The sequence below is a fragment of the Myxine glutinosa genome, chromosome 10 (genome assembly GCF_964187855.1).
Source record: "Myxine glutinosa chromosome 10, kmMyxGlut1.1, whole genome shotgun sequence".
NCBI classification, from domain to species: domain Eukaryota; kingdom Metazoa; phylum Chordata; class Myxini; order Myxiniformes; family Myxinidae; genus Myxine; species Myxine glutinosa.
In genome coordinates, this window is record NC_136270.1 from 6,648,673 (window position 1) to 6,670,520 (window position 21,848).

A 21,848-nucleotide genomic window follows, 5' to 3' on the forward strand; every position below is an offset into this window, starting at 1 on the left:
TCGCACAGGAAGCGCCGTCCGGACGCTTTATCCGTGATGAACAGTAAGTTGCCCGTGTGGCCGGCGCTCATGGCTGGTAATGAACGCCGGCCCGGCCGTTTCCCGGCCTGCCGAAGGTGCACGGGGGTCGGCATGTCCGGGCCTTCTGTCCGAACCTGGCATGATAGTAACACCACGCTTGGTCAGGTGGAGGCCCCGGTCGTCATGCTGGAGGTGGTCGGCTCGGTGTAGCGGCCGCCAATTGCGTCGGCAGTTCGGTCGTCGACCGTGCCGGGTGCTCGGGCGCCATGGGTGTTGCGGCGGACGGCGGTGGGTCCCATGTCGCCGCTGCGATGCGCTGTCCTGCGGCGGAGATCTTGTCGGCTTCTCTGGCAAGGGCCCGGGGATCTGTGATCGTCGTGCTTGCGAGGGCGAGGCGTACCGGGCTAGGCAGCTGACGGAGGAACAGCTCCCGGAACAGGAATGCCGGAGAGTGCTCGCCGAGCAGTGAAAGCATGTAGTCCATTCGCTCGGAAGGGCGCGTGTCGCCGAGCTCGGGCAGGTCGAGCAGGCGCCGTGTGCATTCCGCCGATGGGAGGGCGAAAGCGTCGAGGAGAAGCTTCTTAATCGCGCCGTATTTGTCAGCGGCTGGCGGGCTCTCGAGGAGGCTCAGGGCACGGGCCGCGGTGGCCGAACCGAGCGCTGCTACCACATGGTGGAAGCGGGTGTCGTCGGCCGTGATGCCTCGCAGGGCGAACAGGGAATCCGCCTGTGCGAACCAAACCGCCGCGTGAGCCTCCCAGAAGGTAGGCAGTTTAAGGGCGACTGCCGTGTCCATGTCGGTAGGTCACCAATGAAGGAGCTGGGGCTCCCACGTCGATTGGAAGAATGGACGCGACAAAAAGCTGGAATTCATCCGAGTTGCTTTAATCAAACCAAACACTCAGGCACTCTGAAAAGCCCGTTTATCGGGCAGCAATATATATACATATTATCCCGGAGCGTTTGCCCAGGAAAGGCGAGAGGGGGCGTGGCCCAGCGTCCTGGCTGCGGCCTGGCAAGTTGAGGGCGAGCCTGCCCGGGCATGCCCGGGCATGCCCGGGCGTCCCGACCGAGGCCTGGCAAGTTGAGCGCGGGCCTGCCCGGGTGTCCTGGACGAGCCCGGCATGGTGATCGCTCCGCGTCCTTGATAGGTGCAAGGCGATTGTGAAAACCCAGCGGTAGCCGCTACACCGTAATATTTTGTCCATGTCCTGCTAAACAAAAGGTTTTAGAAAGTGCCAAAAAGACGATTTGTATTATCCTGTGTTCAAGTTCAAGTTCAAGTCAATGCAATTGAAATAAAATAAAGATTTTTTAAAGTTTTTGAAAAAAATAAATTCGGAAGCATATCGCCATTGATGCAGCATCTATTGCACCACCTTATTTAACACGTTACATTAGTTATTTGTGCCTGTGGTTCGTGTCCTTTATGACATCCTTAAAAGCAGTAAGTTTCCTGTTTGAAATGATTTTTAATTTTGTTTGACTGCCTGGCAGTCAGAGTAAAAAAATCGCACCCGTGTCCGAAGGAAGTGGTTCAGTTTGGCATATGAAATAGGCAAAGTCTAGAAATGAACGAAACCCATTAGAATTACCCTTTAGAACCCCTTTAGAATTTCCCTTTACAACCCTTCAGAATTACCCTTTAAACCCCTTCAGAATTACCTTTTAGAACCCTTCAGAAGTACCCTCTACAACCTTTTAGCATTACCCTTTAGAACTCTTCAGAATTACCCTTTAGAACCCTTCAGGAATTACCCTTTAGAACCTTCCATAATTACCCTTTAAAACCCTCCATAATTATCTTTTAGAACCCTCCATAAATATCCTTTAGAACCCTCCATAATTATACTTTAGAACCTTCAGAATTATCCTTTAGAACCCTTCAGAATTACCCTTTAGAACCTTCCATAATTACCCTTTAGAACCCTCCATAATTACCCTTTAAAACCCTCCATAATTATCTTTTAGAACCCTCCATAATTATCCTTTAGAACCCTTCAGAATGACCCTTTAGAGCCCTCTAGAATTGCCTTGTAGAGCCCTTTAAAACACGGTGGGTTAGAAAGGTTCCTTTTCATTTTTGACAGAAGGATGGAAGGAAGGACAAAGCTAAATATTGATGCGTCTTCATTGCTTAAAAATGATCTTACTCCTCTCTGTACATGCGTGATCGGAAGAATTCAGAGCCAAAGTACTGTAAAACGGCAGGTTCGTTTTCCGATTCATGTTCAAAATATAGCATTCAATTCAAATTAAGTTGTTCCTCGAACATACACCGACGTTTGTAGACAGACAGACAGTTAGACAAAGCGAACCAATTGCTTAACCCCGCTTTTCGCTTCACGTGGGTAGAGTAACAACATCTGAGTGTGTACAGAAAAGCTGCAGGCAGAGGAAAACGATTAAGTAAAACGGATGTCCATGAAGTTAGCACCCTTTACCCGATTCAAAGTTAGGGTTGTACCATTACAAAAATAGGGGGAGTTGTGTATTGTTGTGGATTGTACCATTACAAAAAGGGTGTGCATAATGCGTAAATAGAGTAAATTAGGGGTTACGGTAATCTGGTCATGGTTCGAATCCAGAAAAGGCCTGAGAAACATTATGTAAGACGCAAATAGGGTAATGGTTCGAATCTGGTAAAGGCCACGATAAACGAATTTACCCTATTTACGCATTATGCATCCCCTTTTTTGTAATGGTACAGTCCACAACTCCCCCAATTTTTGTAATGCTACAACCCTAACTTTGAATCAGGTATTAAAAGGGTAAAAGGTGCTAACTTCACGGACATGCAAAAGTGAGTTTGCAAATCCTAAATTTTCACTTAATTGTTATTAGCAGTAATTCATTTGGTATTGCAAAAGGAAAACGTTGCAGCATTTTCTAAAAGTTATTTTGGGAACAAAGCTCAACGACATGGCCTGAAGCTATTTAGTACATCACTTTCCTTACTGCTTTGCCACTTGATTGATGTGCCTGCTATTATGCCTGAACATCTCTCTTTTCTCCACTACCCTCCTCCAACGATCCCATCTCTGGCAAGTCGTTTGCAGTTACAGACTTATAGTATACTACTTTGACAACTTTATGGTTTAGAAAAAAAATTGCATCTGCAATAAATATGGTAAGGCGGCACCATGATGATACAGCATGACTGGCACATGATATATGTGGGCCTTAAAATTTTCTTCCTCCAAAAAAGCTCATAAAAGCAAAAATATGCATTGCACTGCCATTGCCCTTCAAGGGATTCCCAACTAACTCACTTTTCAGAAGATCTACTAAGGTCAGCGTTATGGTATTTTAGCAAGTTTGCACTTACAAGGAACGGTACCCGCACTACGGGCAGGGCTTCAATTGGGAGGCCCAAATGAAAAGGCAAAATATCAGAAATTGAAGGCTTTTTTTTTTTGTTTTTAAACGATTTATATAAACATCCGTTAAATCATATCACACGCAAATCATCAAAATCTAAACAGCATTTGTAGAATTTCAATAAAAGCCACATCACTGTTCATATCGGTAAATATTATTCCATCATGTTTGAAAAAATTGGAAAATTGGAAAAATTGGAAATTGGAAAAATTGGAAATTGGAAAAATTGGAAAATAGGAAGAAAAAAATTGGAAAAACAATATAGCCTATTTTACTCCAGGGGGTCCCAGGATTACCCACCCAAAATTTCGTTGCGATCGGTTCAGCCGTTTTTGCGGTACCTGGGAACAGACAGACAGGCAGACATTCGGTGAATTATAGTAAGATGTCCCCAGAAGTGCTCTCTCGCAGTGCTTCGTAAAGATAAGACTGATGAACTGAACTGATTTATTGAAGTCTGATATGAACTACAATGGTGGTTGAATAGGTAAAGACCTTTTTTTTATTTAAGATTTTCATAGAGATTCACATACTTGTATTAATTTTTTCTGCAACCCTCAGCTACTGAAACGCACTCTGTCCGATGACCTCGTATGGCTGTAACCAATACAGGTGGCAGCTGGTGTTTTAGCCAATCTAGTATTGCTATTTGCAAAACTGTCAATGTTAAAATGTGCTGGCAAGATAGGCGAGAGGTATGCACATTCACCTCTGACCTGCCCACCCTGGGTTGGAATCTCGGCTATAAACTGTCACCCTGGTGTTCCGTAGGCCGGGTGGTTCATCAATGTGTGTGCCGTCCCTCGGATTGATGTTAAACTGGACGTCCCATCTGCTGGTATTAGTTGGTGGACGTTAAAGATGCCCTTCGTGAAGAGTAGGCAAGATATGGGCAGCACCCTGAATAAAATACAAATTCCTGCTCTAACCTACAGGGGGCGCTGCAATTCCGAGCAAAATCAATAAAGCTCTATATTGTAAAATGTTCTTGGTACTCTACCATCAGACGATCAGAGGCAGCTTCAACTGCCAGAAAACGGACTGCAGAAGACGTTATCGCAGACAGTTACCATACAAGTAAACTTGCAGGAATTGACTATATATACCGAAAACAACCGATTCACACAAGCAATGCAGTGCCTATAGAAAGTCTTCACCCCCTTTCAAAATTTTCACCTTTTGCTACCTTATAGCCTGGAACTAAAATGCATTAACTCAGACTTCTTCCACCTTTATTTACACATCGTAACCCAGAACGTGCAAGTGAAAAACAAATTCTACAAGTTTCAGAAAATTAATTTAAAATACAAAACTATAATATCTTGGTTGGATAAGTGTCCACCCCCCTAAAACAGCTGTGAGTCTTTTGAGATAGGTCTCTACCAACTTTGCACACTTTGATTGGGCAATATTTGCTCATTCTTCTGGAACAAAACTGTTCAAGCTCAGTCAAGTTGCGTGGGGAGCGTTGATGGGCAGAAATGTTCAAGTCATGCCACAGATTTTCCATTGGATTTAGGACGGGGCTCTGATTGGGCCACTCAAGGACATTTATCTTTTTGTTCCTTAGCCACTCCAGTGTAGCTTTGGCTGTGTGCTTCAGGTTGTTGTAATGGTGAAAGGTGAACTTCTGTCCCAATTTCAGCTTTCTTGCAGAGGGCAGCAAGTTTTTCTCTAGGATATTTCTGTATTTTTCTCCATCCATTTCCCCTTCTATCCTGACAAATGCCCCAGTCCCTGCTGACGAGAAACATCGTCATGTGGTCGTTAGACCACAAAACTTTTCGCCACATGGCTTCAGAATCTCCAGAGTGGTTGTTTGCATACCTCAAACGGGATTCAAGGTGGGCTTTTTTGAATAATGGCTTCCTTCTTGCCACCTTACCGTACAGGCCAGACTTGTGGAGTGCTTGGGATATTGTTGTCACATGTACACAGTGACCAGTCTTTGCCAAAAAGGCCTGCAGCTCTTTCAGAGTTGCCATTGGCCTCTTGGTGGCCTCTCTGATCAGTCTCCTCCTTGCTTCCTCATCCAGTTTGGAGTGACGGGTTGATCTAGGCAGGGTCTTGGTGGTACCATACACCTTCCACCTTAATGATTGTCTTGACTGTGCTCCAAGGGATATTCAAGGCCTTTGAAATATTTTTTTCTACCCATCCCGCTTGGGATCCAAGGGTCCTGGGTTCGAATCCCGGTCGATCGCCGAATTAACACCAGGGGGGTTGATTCAGCCTGTCATCCTTCCGAGGTCGGCAAATTGAGTACCAGCTTGCTGGGATGAATGATCCCGGTGTGGACCCCGGTTTAGAATAGATACACTGTATCCCTGCGCATCGTAAGAGGCGACTAAGGGTTGGCGTCAGGAAGGGCATCCGGTCATAAAAACATTGCCTCAAACAGGGAACCATGATTGTCATGGGGCCCGCAAGGCTAACCCCTGCTCTAGTGGGGAAAATGGCCTTTAAACGATCATTCATTCATTCATTCATTCATCCCCTGATCTGTGTCTTTCCACAACTTTATCCCGAAGATCTTTTGAAAGCTCCTTGTGCTCATGGTTGAGTCTTTGCTGTGAAATGCACTACCCAGGATAGGAAACCTACAGGAACAGCTGATTTTATTCTGAACTAATCAGAATCACTACAATTTAACACAGATGAAGGCCAATTAACTTGGTGTGTCATTTTGAAGGTGATTGGTTACACCTGAGCTAATTTACAATTGCTATTATAAGGGGGGGTGGACACTTATCCAACCAAGATATTCTAGTTTTGTATTTTAAATTAATTTTCTGAAATTTGTAGAGTTTGTTTTTCACTTGGAAGTTGTGGGTTATGATGTGTAAATAAAGATGGAAAAAGCCTGATTTCATCTATCTATAATTCCAGTAATCTCTGTGTGTTTGTTTGTTTGTTTGTCTGTGACCGCTGTTTCTCGACAACCACGGGTCCGATATACTTTAAACTTGCCAGGTATATTGCTGGGGACCCGAGGATGTGCCTTTTCAAGGTTTCATATTAATCGGACAATTACTTACCGAGCTATGTCCAAAAAACGATTCAACCAATCAGAGAGCAGCGAGCTATCGCGTGTGCCGAACGTGGCGAACACACTCTGCCTCGGATGGCACATTTGAGAGCGTATTCATTTATTTCACGTTGGCAAACTATGTTGGCGCTATGTTGGCGTTAAACTATGTTTTAAAACTAATAAAAACCATTTCATGTAAATAGAGGGGGGGGGGGGGGGGGGATTGTCACTGTACTCGCAAGCCGTTCGCCGTTCGCTTTGGCGTTGCGAATGGACCAAAACATTTCATGGACCAAACCATTTCATGTAAAGCATTCGCCGTTCGCTTTGGCGTTGCGAATGAACCAAAACATTTCATGGACCAAACCATTTCATGTAAATAGAGGGGGGGATATAATTTTAGATATAGATATAGTACGGGCATGCCCTAGTGCAATTTAATTCCAGGTTATAAGGCAATAAAAGTTGAACATTTTGAAAGGGGGTGTAGACTTTCTACAGGTACTGTATGTTTGATAAGATCAATTCTTGCATCACTATCTTTACAAATGGTCCTAAACAGGTGAAAACGTTCTTCAACATCGAATTAGATGTTTAACTTTTTAACTAAAGATGTTTGCTCTTTATGGTTTGTTTTGATTTGTGTGATGGTTTTTGAATCCCATTATCAGTATAAGCCATCAGTATAAGCCGAGGAGAGCTCGGCGGGTGAAGTACCAACCGAGAATGAAGGTGTGGAGGTTGAAAGAGGTGACAGTAAGGGAGGCATTAAAAGAGAGGCTGAGTAGGGTCGAGGATGATGTGGTTGAGCTTGAAAGTGGTTGGATGTCAATGAAAGCTAGTCTGTTGGGAGCCGTTGGTGAGGTATGTGGATGGACAAAAGGACCACCAAGGCACTCGGAAACATGGTGGTGGGATGATGAAGTTGGAAAGACGATTGACGAGAAGAGGAAGAAGTTCAAGGAGTGGCAGAAGGCGAAGGGTACGGGAGCAGAAACAGCAGAGCATGAAAGTTATAAGGCAGCCAGGAAGGCTGCAAAGAAAGAGGTAGCAAAGGCGCAGGAGGCATGTAGGAAAATGTTCGGAGAACGCTTGGATTCGGAAGAGGGTCAGAGAGCGGTATTCAGGATTGCAAAGCAGATAGCGAAAGAGAGGTGTGATGTGATGGGGGTGAGCTGCTTGAAGGATGAAGTGGGACAAATCGTTGTCGACCCAGATGGAATTAAAGGAAGATGGAAAAGATATATGGAAATGCTGTTGAATACAGAGAATGAATGGGATGGCAACATAGAGAGTAACCCAGTTTTATAACCGGCAGAGAAGATAACTGAGAAGGAAGTTGAGGAAGCGATAAAAGCAATGAAGGGTAGAAAAGCGGGAGGGCCGACGGGAGTTGTGGGAGATATGTTGAAGGCAGCAGGAAGTTGGGGTGTGAAGAGAATGACAGAGATTTGTAATCTGGTGGTGAAAGAAGGCCGCATTCCAGTGGATTGGGAACTGAGTACCCTCGTCCCTCTATACAAGGGGAAAGGTGACCCTCTGGAGTGTGGCTCGTACCGAGCGATAAAGTTATTGGAGCATGGAATGAAGGTATTGGAAAGGGTGTTGGAGAGGAGGATAAGGAAGAAAGTGAAGATCGACGAAATGCAGTTTGGATTTATGCCAGGAAGAGGAACGACAGACGCGCTTTTCATTGTGAGGCAGTTTCAGGAGAAGTACATGGAGAAGAGGAAGAAGTTGTTTCTTGGGTTTGTTGATCTGGAGAAAGCATTCGATCGGGTTCCACGCAAAGTATTGACATGGGCATTGAGGAAGTTAGGAGTGGAAGAATGGTTGATCAGAGTAGTGATGGCAATGTACAAAAGAGCACGCACAGCTGTAAGGACGAAGGACGGGAACAGTGGTGAGTTTGAGGTGAAGGTGGGAGTGCATCAGGGGTCGGTACTAAGTCCACTACTATTTGTAGCTGTGATGGAGGTGCTGGCTCAGAACGTAAAGGAGGGTTTACCGTGGGAGTTGTTGTATGCAGATGATCTGGTGTTGATTGCGGAAAGTATGGATGGACTGAAGGAAAAGATGAACACGTGGAAGGAATGTATGGAGACAAAAGGTCTGAAGGTGAATATCGGAAAGACGAAGGTGATGGCAAGTGGTAAAGCATGTGGTGAGGTGGAAAGAACTGGGAAGTGGCCCTGTGCTGTGTGTAGGAAGGGTGTCGGAGTGAACTCCATTCAGTGTACAATGTGCGCTGAGTGGGTTCATCAAAAATGTAGTGGTCTGAGAGGGTCATTAACCAGTGTGGCAGCTACATTCAAATGTAAGGTGTGCACAGAGGGAGCTGCAGATGGAGGAAATGTTGAGTTGGATCTTGGAGATGGCGTGAAGCTGGAAGGTGTGAAAACATTTTGCTACCTCGGAGACATGCTGAATGGAGAAGGTGGATCAGACTCGGCAACGGTTGCTCGAGTGAGATGTGCATGGAAGAAGTTTCGGGAATTGAGTGGCGTGCTGATGATGAGGGGAGTGTCGTTGAAGCTGAAGGGAAAGGTGTATGCTGCATGTGTGAGAAGTGTTATGATTTATGGGAGCGAGACATGGGTAATGAACGTAGAGCAGCAACGAAGGTTGGAAAGGGTGGAAATGCGAATGGTTCGACGGATGTGCGGAGTATCGTTGAGAGAGAGGAAGACAAATGATAAATTGCGAAAGATGATGGGAATAGAGCCTGTGATTGAAGCTGTGAAGAGGAACAGGTTGAGAAGAGTGATGGAAATGAATGTAGAAGGAAGTAGAAGACGAGGAAGACCGAGAAAGACTTGGCTAAAGATGGTGGAAGAAGAAATGCGGGCAAGGGGGTTAACAAGGAGAGATGCAGAAAATAGGGCAAAATGGAGAAGATTGTCATGGGGACCGCAAGGCTAACCCCCGCTCTAGCAGGGAAAATGGCCTTTAAAATGCATGTTGTTGTTGTTGTTGTTGTATCAGTATAAGCCATCGATTATAGAATCGTGTTGCATTTATAATATGTTTTGCAAGCGACACATGTCTGCTAAGAGTTAGCCCTTGTCGCAGCATTTAAAAAACATTTTTCAATAAAAACATAAACCACGACACAAAACTAACATTGATATTCCAGGCAAATTCCCAAGCTGTGATAGAACATTCCTGTGGCTGTTTCTGGGCCAAATAAGCAAATGGACTTGCGATATCACATTGCCATGTAGGAGAGTTTTATATAATCAATTTTATTACACAATTCCTTATTGGGGTGGGAGGGGAGGAGGGAGGAAGGTGGGGGTGGGGGAGGTGGCTCAATAATCTTACTTTAATTCACCAAATGTCCGTCCGTCCGTCCGTCCGTCCGTTCCCGGGTACTGCAAAAACGGCTGAACCGATCACAACGATATTTTGGGTGGGTAATACTGGGACCCCCTGGAGTAAAATAGGCTATATTGTTTTGTTTTTCCAATTTCAGCTTTGGTCTGCAGCATTTTCAGGTTTGGACTCCAGCCTAACATTATTGTCCCGGGTACCGCAAAAACGGCTGCACCGATCGCAACGATACACCTCCATGGCCGTGGAATTCCCACGGGTGACCCCACTAGTAATAATAATGGAATTTTAAAAAATTCACACTTTTATATTCAAACACCAATGAGCTATCATGATGTGATTTATAGCCAAGATGGTGTAGCTGTCCTTTTAAAATAACGCGTGGCAGGGTGGCGTCCTGTCTGCCGGCATTAATTGGCAGATGTTAGAGATCCTTCAGTGTCCCGAGCAGAGTGGGCGAGCCCGAGCCATCAACAGCACCCTCAACAAATTGCAATACCTGCTCTAACCTGCAGAGGGCGCTACATCAGCGGCACAGCCACGCCCTCAGCCAATGATGCTGCCCCACAGCCTTGTTCTGCATACAAAAGAAGAAGAAAATGACGTGCTATGTTGCTGGGTATTGCTATCCATTTCCATTTGGGATAGTCTTTCCGATAACCCATTATAAACTTTTAAGCCCTGTCTTAAAAAAGTAAATATGTCTTTTCAAGCCCAGCCATATTATATCACTGGGTTTTGATGTTCCCCCAGAGGCCTCCTGGGTAGAGCATCTCCTCCGAGTCTGAAAAGTCAGCGGTTCGAACCAGACCCCAGCCAAGTCATACCAAAGACATATAAAATGGTACGTGTTGCTTCCTTGCTCGACTCTCAAAAGAGAAAAGAGCACAGACAAATAACCATACGTTGGTGCAGTCTGCTCCCACAGTCCCCTTCAGCCTCTTGTTTGGAATGTTGGAACATGGCTGCATCTTCAACAATGATGTGAAAGAGCAGAATAATCTGATTTGTGGATATGCACAGGATCCTAAAATGATGCGGTGACATCACATGGTCTTGCTTTATTTAGCTTACGGAAATGTGAGGCTATGGAGAAGGGGGGGAGGGAGTCCTGGGATGCGTATGTACATGTAAAAGGGTGTGCTGGAAATTTGTGTCTATCTCGGGTTACACGCATGCAAAGTCTGTCTAACTTCACCCTAAGCCAGTATAAAGAAAACTGTTTAAAAAAAAAAAGTCACAAGTTAGTTCCACAAAGCCAATGTCCTCAATTATCCTCCCCCTACTTTTTATGCTGAAAACCCCTAATTTACCTATGCTGTCTGCAACGCGCATGGCGGACAGACTACCTCCCTTCTTTGCACAGGGATAAAATGTGTGTGCCACTGAAAGAAAAGCGTGAGAAGGTGCTGGAAAGCCAGTCAAAGAAGGTGAGAGGCACTGGGAGGAAAGATGGAGACGTGCTGAGAAAAGGGTAAGGGGATGGGAGCGTCTAGCCTATGTGGACAGCTGTGTCCATTGTCCATTCATGTCTGCCAACGCATCCTGCCTGTGTGCCGAGTTCATATTGGCCGCTCAATTCCGCCTTCGTCCTACCAGTGACATCTGCCAAGTATACATACCCCGACAGAGACACTGGAACGCCATGGAGAGGCCAAGGCCTGGTTTATTATTATTTTGTATGTGTAGCCTGCGGCTGCTGCTTGCATTGGAAGGATGTTCAGGCTGACTCAACCCACCTCATGTTGTTTAACGGCACGGCAGGGGCTCAAACTGAAGACCCCAAGATCTTAAACTAGAACGGCACTCAGTAGAGAGCATATACCTCCGCCTGGTCGACCATATCACTCAATGGTGAAGAATCACATAAAAAAAAATACGATTTTGACCTTTTCGTGACCTTGACCTTGACCTTTGACCCGATTGCTCCCAAAATCTAATCAAATGTGTCCCGTATAATAACCAATCATCCCACCAAATTTCATGCAATTCGGTTGAATACTTTTTGAGTTATGCGAATAACATACACACACACACACACACACACAGACATACAAATAAATACACAGTGATCAAAACATAACCTTCCGCTTTTGCGAAGGTAACCAGCCACCTTAACCATCAAGCCAACACCAAGCTTCTTTTCTATCTCACTCTTCCCTCCAGGGAAGTAAGGACTTTTGGGTATTTTGGCTCCTCGGGAACTTTTGAATCATCAAGGACTTTTTGGGTCCTTGGGGACTTTTGGGTTATTAAGGACTTTGGGGGGTGGGGGGAGGGGTATTTTGGGTCCTCTGGGTCTTTTGGGTCCTTGGGGATGTTTTGGTCTACTGGGTCTTTTGGGTATTATGGTTCCTCAGGAACTTTTGAATCATCAAGGACTTTTTGGGTCCTTGGGGACTTTTGGGTTATTAAGGACATTGGGGGGCGGGGGCGGGTCTTTTGGGTCCTCTGGGCCTTTTTGGTCTTTTGGGACTTTGGGGTCCTTGGGGATGTTTTGATCTACTGGGTATTTTGGTTCCTCAGAGACTTTGGGGACTTCTGGGTCCTCAGGAAGTTTTGGGTCTTTCGGGTCTTAGAGGTCTTAAAGGGTCTTCAAAGGTCGAAAGAGTCTCCATCGAAAGAGTTAAAAGGTACATTTCAATAGCACGTAATTAATAGACACAAAAAGTATCACACACACACAAAAAGTATCACACACACACACACACACACACACATACACACACACACACCTCATCAATTTATAGTAGATAACTGGAGCTTCCAACTTTGGGGTCACTTTTCACACATTTCACTCTTCCAAGATGGCACCGCGTTTATTTACACATTTTCTCATCATCATCATTCGATTTCCTGTTTTTTAGTTTGCACCTTTCTCGGAAACGAACCAATGACTGGGAAGTTGTGTTAGTGCGGTCGAGAAAGAAAATTTAAATCGAAAAAAAAACCCAGACAAAAGGCAATGAATGAATGAATGAATGAACGAAATATTTTATCAATGAATAATTATGGGAATGTGAGAGAAGTGTGAGAAGAAAAATTTGTCGATCGAAGGGACTTCCCGGAAGAGGAAAGGAGTGAGCGGAGAAAAATGAAAATAAAAGGAAAATATATTATGTGTACATGTAAAAAATATATAGGTCTTTCAAATCGTGTCGTTTAACGCGATTTATTTCCCAGGCGTTACGTTCGACGTGACGTAACATCGCAAAGTATACGTCAGCACGCACGGCCTTCGTCAGCACGCACGGCTTTCGTTGCGTTGCCTCGCCCCTACGAACGTGACGTCACGCGTGCATTCCGGGGTCTCCGCGAACCCAGCCTCCCCCTGGGGCCTTTTGCTCCGCGCTTTCATTCTTCCTATCCTCGGCCGACCCGTTGCCGCCATTGACCCTTCCGCACCGTATGGGCGTTTACGTGGCGTAGCGGCAAGTATAACCTCCCCGGTGTCTGTTTTCCTCTCGACCCTCGGCAAACTGCGCTGCAGCCAGGCCTGGGCACCTCCGGCCATGGCGACGCCACCCAGCCCCGCGGGAAACCCGCATTTCAGCAGCAGCAGCTTCCAAGGTAGCGTGCACTAACCCGCACTAGCCGAGGCTGAGAGGGCGGTTGTGGCCGGGAACCGGCGGCTCGTGTGCCGGGCCCTTGAGGCCGGACTGGGGTAGGATAGGAAGGCCCCGGGCGGGGACGCCTGAGCTGCTTCCGGCCAAGGATGATCCCATCCCGCGGGATGAGGTGTCTTGTCCCCACGGACAACTATAACTAACGAAGTGCTCACCTCTCCAAGATTGTGAATTAGACGATCGGCTTAACAGAGGCGAATACCCGGACTGGATGAGCTTAGATCGGGACACGAGGATGCCAGAGAAGGGGAAAACCAGGTGGTGGCGGGATAAGGATGGTGCGGAAGGAGCACGATGGAGATGAAGTGGGAGCCCGTGTGGTTGGACCTAGGGAGGCAATTAGGGGATGGGGTGATGTGATGGAAAGGAGGAGGAGGAGGAGGAGGATGAGAAGGTTGTGTGGAACGAGGGAGGAAACTCAATGATCAGTATCTCTATCTGGTGGAAATACAAACGGTCATCTTGACAACGACTCGTGATCATCATGGGAATCTTCTTTAATTATTTTCCCAACATTATAAAATACTTGTGTGTACATGTTTTTGTGTGTGTACGTGGCAACGTGCTTGTGTTTGTACGTGCTTGTATGTACATGCACAAACATGTACGCAAGTGTGTGTGTGTACATGTTTGTGTGTGTGTATGGGTGTATTTGTGTTTACGTGTTTGTGTGTACATGTTTTTATGTGTGTACATGTTTTTGTGTGTTTGTGTGTGTACATGTTTTTGTGTGTGTACGTGTTTTTGTGTGTGTACGTGTTTGTGTTTGTGTGCATACATCTTTTTGTGTGTGTACGTGTTTGTGTTTGTGTGTGTGTGTTTGTTTGTCTTTGTGTAAGTGTTTGTGTGTGTGTACGTGTTTGTGTGTGTGTATGGGTGTATTTGTGTTTACGTGTTTACGTGTTTGTGTGTACATGTTTTTATGTGTGTACATGTTTTTGTGTGTTTGTGTGTGTACATGTTTTTGTGTGTGTACGTGTTTTTGTGTGTGTACGTGTTTGTGTGTGTGTACATGTTTTTGTGTGTGTACGTGTTTGTGTGTGTGTACATGTTTTTGTGTGTGTACGTGTTTGTGTTTGTGTGCATACATCTTTTTGTGTGTGTACGTGTTTGTGTTTGTGTGTGTGTGTTTGTTTGTCTTTGTGTAAGTGTTTGTGAGTGTGTACGTGTTTGTGTGTGTGTGTACATGTTTGTGAGTGTGTACGTGTTTGTGTGTGTGTCTACGTGTTTGTGTGTGTGTCTACGTGTTTGTCTACGTGTTTGTGTGTGTGTCTACGTGTTTGTGTGTGTGTCTACGTGTTTGTGTGTGTGTGTGTACATGTTTGTGTGTGTGTGTTTGTTTGTCTTTGTGTAAGTGTTTGTGTGTGTGTACGTGTTTGTGAGTGTGTACGTGTTTGTGTGTACGTGTTTGTGTGTGTGTCTACGTGTTTGTCTACGTGTTTGTGTGTGTGTCTACGTGTTTGTGTGTGTGTCTACGTGTTTGTGTGTGTGTGTGTACATGTTTGTGTGTGTATATGGGTGTATTTGTATATGTGTGTTCGTTGGTAATCAGACAGTTGACATCTGCATTACCTGGGCTGTACCTGATTAAAATGCCGACTGCAAGGTTACTCACTGTGACTAAATGAACCCTCTGATCATTAATCTTCATAATGTTTGTTTAAGGAGATTGAAAGAGATGTCGGAGAAAGGTGATTAGTTTAGGGTGGGCAAGAGGAATTAGTGTAAGGAGGGGGAAATATGATGGAGAGGCAGAGGTGGGGATGAGTTGGGAAAGGGAGGAAAATAATGGGTGGAATCTCCACATTACTATGGGGGGAGGATGGGAATGTGTGGGGGTTTGTGGATGAAAGAAGGGGATGAGTGGAGTGGAGGGGTTGAGGCGGTGGGTGTGGAAGAATTGGTGAATGAAGGGGGTAGTTGTCGTGGGGAAAGGATGGTATTTATCGGGAGGGGCGTTTGGGGAGAAAGAAAGGTATAAATGGTCATGGGGGGAGGGGCGGTATTGGTAGGGATAGGGAAAGAAGGTGGGTTTGAGGGAGAAGGGGGTGAATTGGGGGAGGAGTTGGGGGAGATATATTTCAGGGGTAATGGCAGCATTAGAGAAAGGGTCTTATTATTGGGTGGGGGTCGACGGGTGTTGAAAACAGTGTTTGTGTGGGGTGTGGGGTGGGGGAGGGTGCTGACAGAGAAAGGAAGGGAGAATGAAGAGGGTGAGGTGGGAGAAAGAGGGAGAGATAAAGGGGTGAGCGTGAGGTGTGAGGTGATTGCTAGAGAGGGGGGCATGCGTTAGGGATAAGGAGTATGAGGGATAGCGTGAGTGGACTGTGGGGGAGGAATGACGCAGATGGGAGTGGAGGGAGTGGGAGTAGGAAAGGAAGGAAGAGGGTAGGAGAGAGGGAGATGAATGGAGAAGTTTGAGGCGAGGAGAACAGAGTGACTGAGATGTGAGGAGGAGAAGACAAGATTGGGAAAGTCATGGGGGGTTGGGACGGGAGAGGGGAAGCGGTAATGAGGTAAGACTCAAGGTGGCAGGTGTGGGAGCCAAACAGGGTGTGTTCTAAGGAGTGTGGAATGTAAGGAGGAGTGGTCAGTATAAGAGGTGCAAAAATCCGAGGAAGATGTGGGCTGCAGCACATAAAAGGAAAAGAATGAGGAGGATGAAGGGTTGGAAATGGCCAGCTTGAATGAACGGAAATAGCGTTGTAATAAAATGCCGGTTATTGAGGATGTCGACGTTGTGGAGTGTGTTCTGGGTAAATGTACACACACCCTTAAAGAAAACGGCATCGTGGGCCATTCGGCCTTTTATCATGGTCCCTCAACTGGTTGGAGTGAACTAACGTGTTTGTATCACTTCGCAGGCTTTTGCTCGCTTTCGGGTGGAGATGAAGGCAATAAAGGTAACGACTGCCCCCTTTTCACATCCTCTAAAGTGTGTGTGTGTATTTGTGTGTGTGTGTTTGTGTGTGTGTGTATTTGTGTGTGTGTGTATTTGTGTGTGTGTGTGTGTGTGTGTGTGTGTGTGTGTGTGTGTGTGTGTGTGTTTGTGTGTGTGTGTGTGTGTTTCTCTGTGTATGTTTCTCCATGTATGTGTGTGTGTTACATATTGTACACATCATTGTTCTTTGAAGTGGTATTGTTTATTTTATTGCACGATTGTGTTTCTTTTTCAACTTGATAGCCAAAGATGAATTCCTACTCCTCGCCATGCTCACCAGCCTCCTTCCCTTAATTTCCATAGCTCGATTGTTCGAATGGCTGGTCTGTTGGAAATGGTTACTTTGCTTACAAATACCTTGGAGCCATTGCAGATTGAGGCACATTTGGAAAGTTTGATAAGAACTATACTTGCGTACATATACTTTATTTTGTCTCGATATTGTGACGTTTTAAAATCCGCAATTATCAGTTGTAGTCACATCCTGCTCAAGACTTTCTGAGGTAATCGACAAACTAAGTTAGCAATGGAAATCATTTTTTTTAACGTGTTTAACTTGAGTAACTTGAAAAACCCTTGGTGAAGTCTAGAACCGTGTTTCTCCGTCTGTATGTATATATGTATGTATGTATGTCTCCTCAAACGTATACCAATCAGAGCTGAGGATCTGGTCACATGACAGGGTGATGTGATCACGTCTGATATCATTACGGCGGCTGACTCTCCACTCTCCACACTCCGGAATTTTAATTCCAATTTCATTCAGGCCGAACATATCGTCGAACCTGTCATATATCACAATCGCCATGCTCTACCTTGACGTTTTTCATTCAGTGTGAAACACAAACAAACCGATTGTTAAAATGACCACATCAAATATCGAAAGCATCAGCGTTACGTCTTTTGCAACAATACGGTACGTATAGGCCTTAGGCTTCATGCCTCACATTCGGGCTGTTTTGGACAAATTAAGCCCAGGTTTCTTAATACAGTAGTGTATCGTTTCAGTAGTATCGTTTTTGTAATAATAATAATAATAATCTAGTAAATATAACCACAACACTTTAATCCCAACATCGTGAATAGAAAGTTAGTGGATTGAAGTGGTGTATGGTTCATGATCAATGATCTAAGCGGTGTTCGGCACTAATATTAATAATCGCAGAATTAAGGAATTGGCCTCGGTTTTTTAATGGTAATTTCATTTTCAAAATATAACGTTATTATTATAGTAAATATAATCATAACACTAATCCCTTCATAGTTATTGCAAACGTACTGGAAGTTAAAATATATCATCTTCTACATCATGGTAAATGGTTGATCAGAGTAGTGATGGCAATGTACAAAAGAGCGCGCACAGCTGTAAGGACGAAGGACGGGAACAGTGGTGAGTTTGAGGTGAAGGTGGGAGTGCATCAGGGGTCGGTACTAAGTCCACTACTATTTGTAGCTGTGATGGAGGTGCTGGCTCAGAACGTAAAGGAGGGTTTACCGTGGGAGTTGTTGTATGCAGATGATCTGGTGTTGATTGCGGAAAGTATGGATGGACTGAAGGAAAAGATGAACACGTGGAAGGAATGTATGGAGACAAAAGGTCTGAAGGTGAATATCGAAAAGACGAAGGTGATGGCAAGTGGTAAAGCATGTGGTGAGGTGGAAAGAACTGGGAAGTGGCCGTGTGCTGTGTGTAGGAAGGGTGTCGGAGTGAACTCCATTCAGTGTACAATGTGCGCTGAGTGGGTTCATCAAAAATGTAGTGGTCTGAGAGGGTCATTAACCAGTGTGGCAGCTACATTCAAATGTAAGGTGTGCACAGAGGGAGCTGCAGATGGAGGAAATGTTGAGTTGGATCTTGGAGACGGCGTGAAGCTGGAAGGTGTGAAAACATTTTGCTACCTCGGAGACATGCTGAATGGAGAAGGTGGATCAGACTCGGCAACGGTTGCTCGAGTGAGATGTGCATGGAAGAAGTTTCGGGAATTGAGTGGCGTGCTGATGATGAGGGGAGTGTCGTTGAAGCTGAAGGGAAAGGTGTATGCTGCATGTGTGAGAAGTGTTATGATTTATGGGAGCGAGACATGGGTAATGAACGTAGAGCAGCAACGAAGGTTGGAAAGGGTGGAAATGCGAATGGTTCGACGGATGTGCGCAGTATCGTTGAGAGAGAGGAAGACAAATGATGAATTGCGAAAGATGATGGGAATAGAGCCTGTGATTGATGCTGTGAAGAGGAACAGGTTGAGATGGTTTGGTCATGTGTTGAGGAAGGATGAAAGTGACTGGTTGAGAAGAGTGATGGAAATGAATGTAGAAGGAAGTAGAAGACGGGGAAGACCGAGAAAGACTTGGCTAAAGATGGTGGAAGAAGAAATGCGGGCAAGGGGGTTAACAAGGAGAGATGCAGAAAATAGGGCAAAATGGAGAAGATTGTCATGGGGACCGCAAGGCTAACCCCCGCTCTAGCAGGGAAAATGGCCTTTAAAATGCATGTTGTTGTTGTTGTTGTATCTTCTACATATTAAAGAAGCGGCACTTTTGTGTCCGTTACGTCATTACATTTATGCTGTCATTATGACGACTGACTCCACCGAACGACATTTTAATTTACTAGTACATCCGCTCACTACGGGAGCTGCAGGAAGGGTCATTCCTCTTTGGGGTATATAGATTACAGTCGATCTATGGTCCGGTCTCAAGAACATTGGGTGTGTGTTCATTTACCAAGGTTCTTGTGGAGAAATCACCAAGTGGTTTAAGCATTCGAGCAAGCACTCCATTCAAAACCGTTAAGGAACAGCTGGCTTGGCAAGCGCTAGCTAGCTCACCTCCAACCCTTGTGGGGTATGTAGATTACAGTAGATCTTTGCTCAGTTCTGTAAGTAAAACTTACCTCATGGATGTCAGGATTCCTCCAAATGTCTTTGTTTAATGTTATAAACAGCATTAGCGACTGTTTAAAAAGCTAATCATATGTGTTTGTGGTTTATAATATTTTACAAGCCCGGCTACGCTGCTGTTAGATTCTGGTGTTGTTTTTATTCTTATTCTTATTAACCTGCTCAGTGCTCATTTAGAAACCGTTAATCCTCATTCTGATTTCAAGACTTCTTTCTTCTTCGTTCGTATGTAGCACATGGCTGCGGGGTGGCATCATTGGCTGAAGGCCTCACTGTGCCGCTGATGCAGTGCCCTCTGTAGGTTAGGGCAGGAATTTGGAATTTGTTTTTGGTGCCGGCAATAGCTCGCCCACTCTTCGCGAAGGACATCGTGGGACCGTTAATGTCCACTAATAAATGCTGGCAGACATGATACCCGGTTATAACATGAATATTCATTTCTAACGTCCGAGGAACGACACACAAATTGATATATCGCCTTACTTGTGAAACACAGGGATGACATTTTATAGCTGGGTCAGGATTCAAACCCAGGTTAGACAGCTTAGAAGTGAGAGTGCGTACCCCTCGGCCATCCCGTCAACTCTACCACTACTTTGATTCACTACTTCCATTTCAAATGGATCATTTATGTTGTGAATGTGTGTTTGCCATGTGTGGAAACTGCGATCATGGTAAAATGGCATTGCACAACCTACAGGATGCTTTGCTTTCAATTCCCTTTGTCTTGTGTTACTACTTTTTGTAGGTGTTTGTTAACTTTGTTGTGGAGCTCTATCGTGCCTTCAAGGATCTTGTTTCTTATCCCGGTGACAATGTTATCCTGGGCTTCAACTTTGACCAGGTTTTGCAGCAAAAGTGAGTCACAGCTGCTTGTCCAAGGTGGAATTGGTTTGTCGAACATGAGCAAGATTTATACGACACTTCAACCTGGAGAGGAATATGTCGAATGTGTGATGACCGCAGTCTATTTATTTATTTAGAGCATTGGATCTCTGTTATTGCCCCCATTTCAAGATTGAGCAAGCTGCAGTTCAGGCTGCAATTCATGACACTGCAAGAACCTTAAATGGCCTACCAAGCTTATGTTATCTGAAATTGGAAGGATACTTCCAAAAGCAACAAGTGCAAAGGGTTTCAATCTGTGATATTCTGCTTTTTCTTTTATGAAATAAAACAAATAATCATTCTTGGTTTGATACTCGGACCACATGTCTTATTCGTTGTGATCATGTACTTGCTGCGCTGCTCCAATGACTCTCAGCCTCTAGTTAATTCCCCAAACAGGCCAACTGTCTCCTGGCACAGTCCCTGAGTTTAGTTAAACATGGTGAAGCATTACCTTCAATTTTGCAACCTATGGAGTTCTCCTTACTTGTCTTCAAAGCAATGTACTTGGAGACACCTTACCATCACAGCATCATAAGTCTCCCAACTTCCCCTTTTGAAAAGAAGCCTCAAATAAGATTGTCTTTTACTGTCTAAGGCTCTTAGAACAACTTGTGTGTATAGATACTACAAATCAACGCAATTTAAGGGATCTGAACCTGGTGTGCCAGTACCATCTTGTCCTATCTTACTATAATAAATCGAGGTTGTATGGCTGTTGCTATGTCACCTTTATTCACTCGTTGATTGGTCACGGCACTGACCATTTGGGTGTGACCCGTTTTCCCAGCATAGTTCTTCATATATATTGTTATCGCGTCTATCGGCGTCGGCAAGTAACGGTCCATCTAGGTGGTGCGGCGTCTTTATAACATGCTTTCCTCACCTCGTGAGTCTTTGTATTCTTCTTGATTCTTCCATCTTCGACAGTGGTGATTGTAATATTGGTGATTACTATATTGATCACAGTGCCATCCTTTTTGGCCAGCAAGCAATGGTTCTTCTAGGAGTCTAGGTCTATCTGGTGCTGCGTCTTTATCGCACACTTTCCTCACCTCGTACTCATCATATTCTTCTCTATTCTTCCATCTAAAGCCTCAGTCACACTGGATCATACTTTTTCTGGATCGTGCGATTGGTGGCAATTTGGCCGAGGTACGACCAATCGGCAATGTTTGCTACGATCTCCATTTGCGATCGCATACTGCGATTGCTCTTAAGACTGGTGGTAGGTCATCGTACGATTGGTGGTACGCGTAGTCGTGCGATCACCAACGATTGGAGAAGATCGATCGCAAGATCAATCGTAGCTAATCGTGCAACTAGTGGTGGCGATCAGCGACCGATCGTACGATCAATCGTGGCGCTCGCACGATCGATCGCAGCCAATCACAGCCAGCCAGTCAGCCAGTCGTGAGATGGGTCGCTCGATCAGATCTAAAGGTTCGCGATCGTGCGCCAGCATCAGTAGTAACCTACCTCTCAAGGAGTACACTTCGTCGAACTTTTCAACTGAAACTATAATTCGCTATGCCTCCCAAGAAGGGAAAGGGCCGTGGGAAGAGTACCCAGCCGGAGCCAGATCCAGAATCTGATGTCGGGGAGATTTTGGCTGAGATTCACCCGGTACCGGCTACGCAGGATGACCCCGCCGGGGACACGCCAACCGAACAACAGGATGCAGGTGACGACTTAGTAGAGGATGAAATATGCGGCCAAGAGGAACA

At 45.2% G+C, this 21,848-nt stretch overlaps 1 protein-coding gene and 1 long non-coding RNA gene across 4 annotated transcripts in view; one reads left to right on the forward strand and one right to left on the reverse strand.

The window, feature by feature from the left end:
- Positions 1-860: 860 nt before the first annotated feature.
- Positions 861-14,197, reverse strand: LOC144893982 (uncharacterized). Its single transcript, XR_013624662.1, has 3 exons — positions 13,548-14,197; positions 10,276-10,343; positions 861-1,232 (listed from the first exon to the last, which is right to left on the reverse strand). It is a non-coding gene; the product is annotated as an uncharacterized LOC144893982 (long non-coding RNA).
- MAP2K4 (mitogen-activated protein kinase kinase 4) overlaps positions 13,040-21,848 on the forward strand; it is an 81,654-nt gene continuing 72,845 nt past the window's right edge. Inside the window, exons 1-2 of one of the 3 annotated variants that reach the window (XM_068127105.2) lie at positions 13,040-13,336; positions 16,257-16,295. In XM_068127105.2, coding sequence (XP_067983206.1) covers positions 13,279-13,336; positions 16,257-16,295 — 97 coding nt within the window. In that variant the 5' untranslated portion in view covers positions 13,040-13,278. Of the gene's footprint in view, positions 13,337-15,914; positions 16,149-16,256; positions 16,296-21,848 lie in introns of those variants that run through there. The other 2 variants (XM_068127104.2, XM_068127106.2) reach the window with 2 other exon arrangements.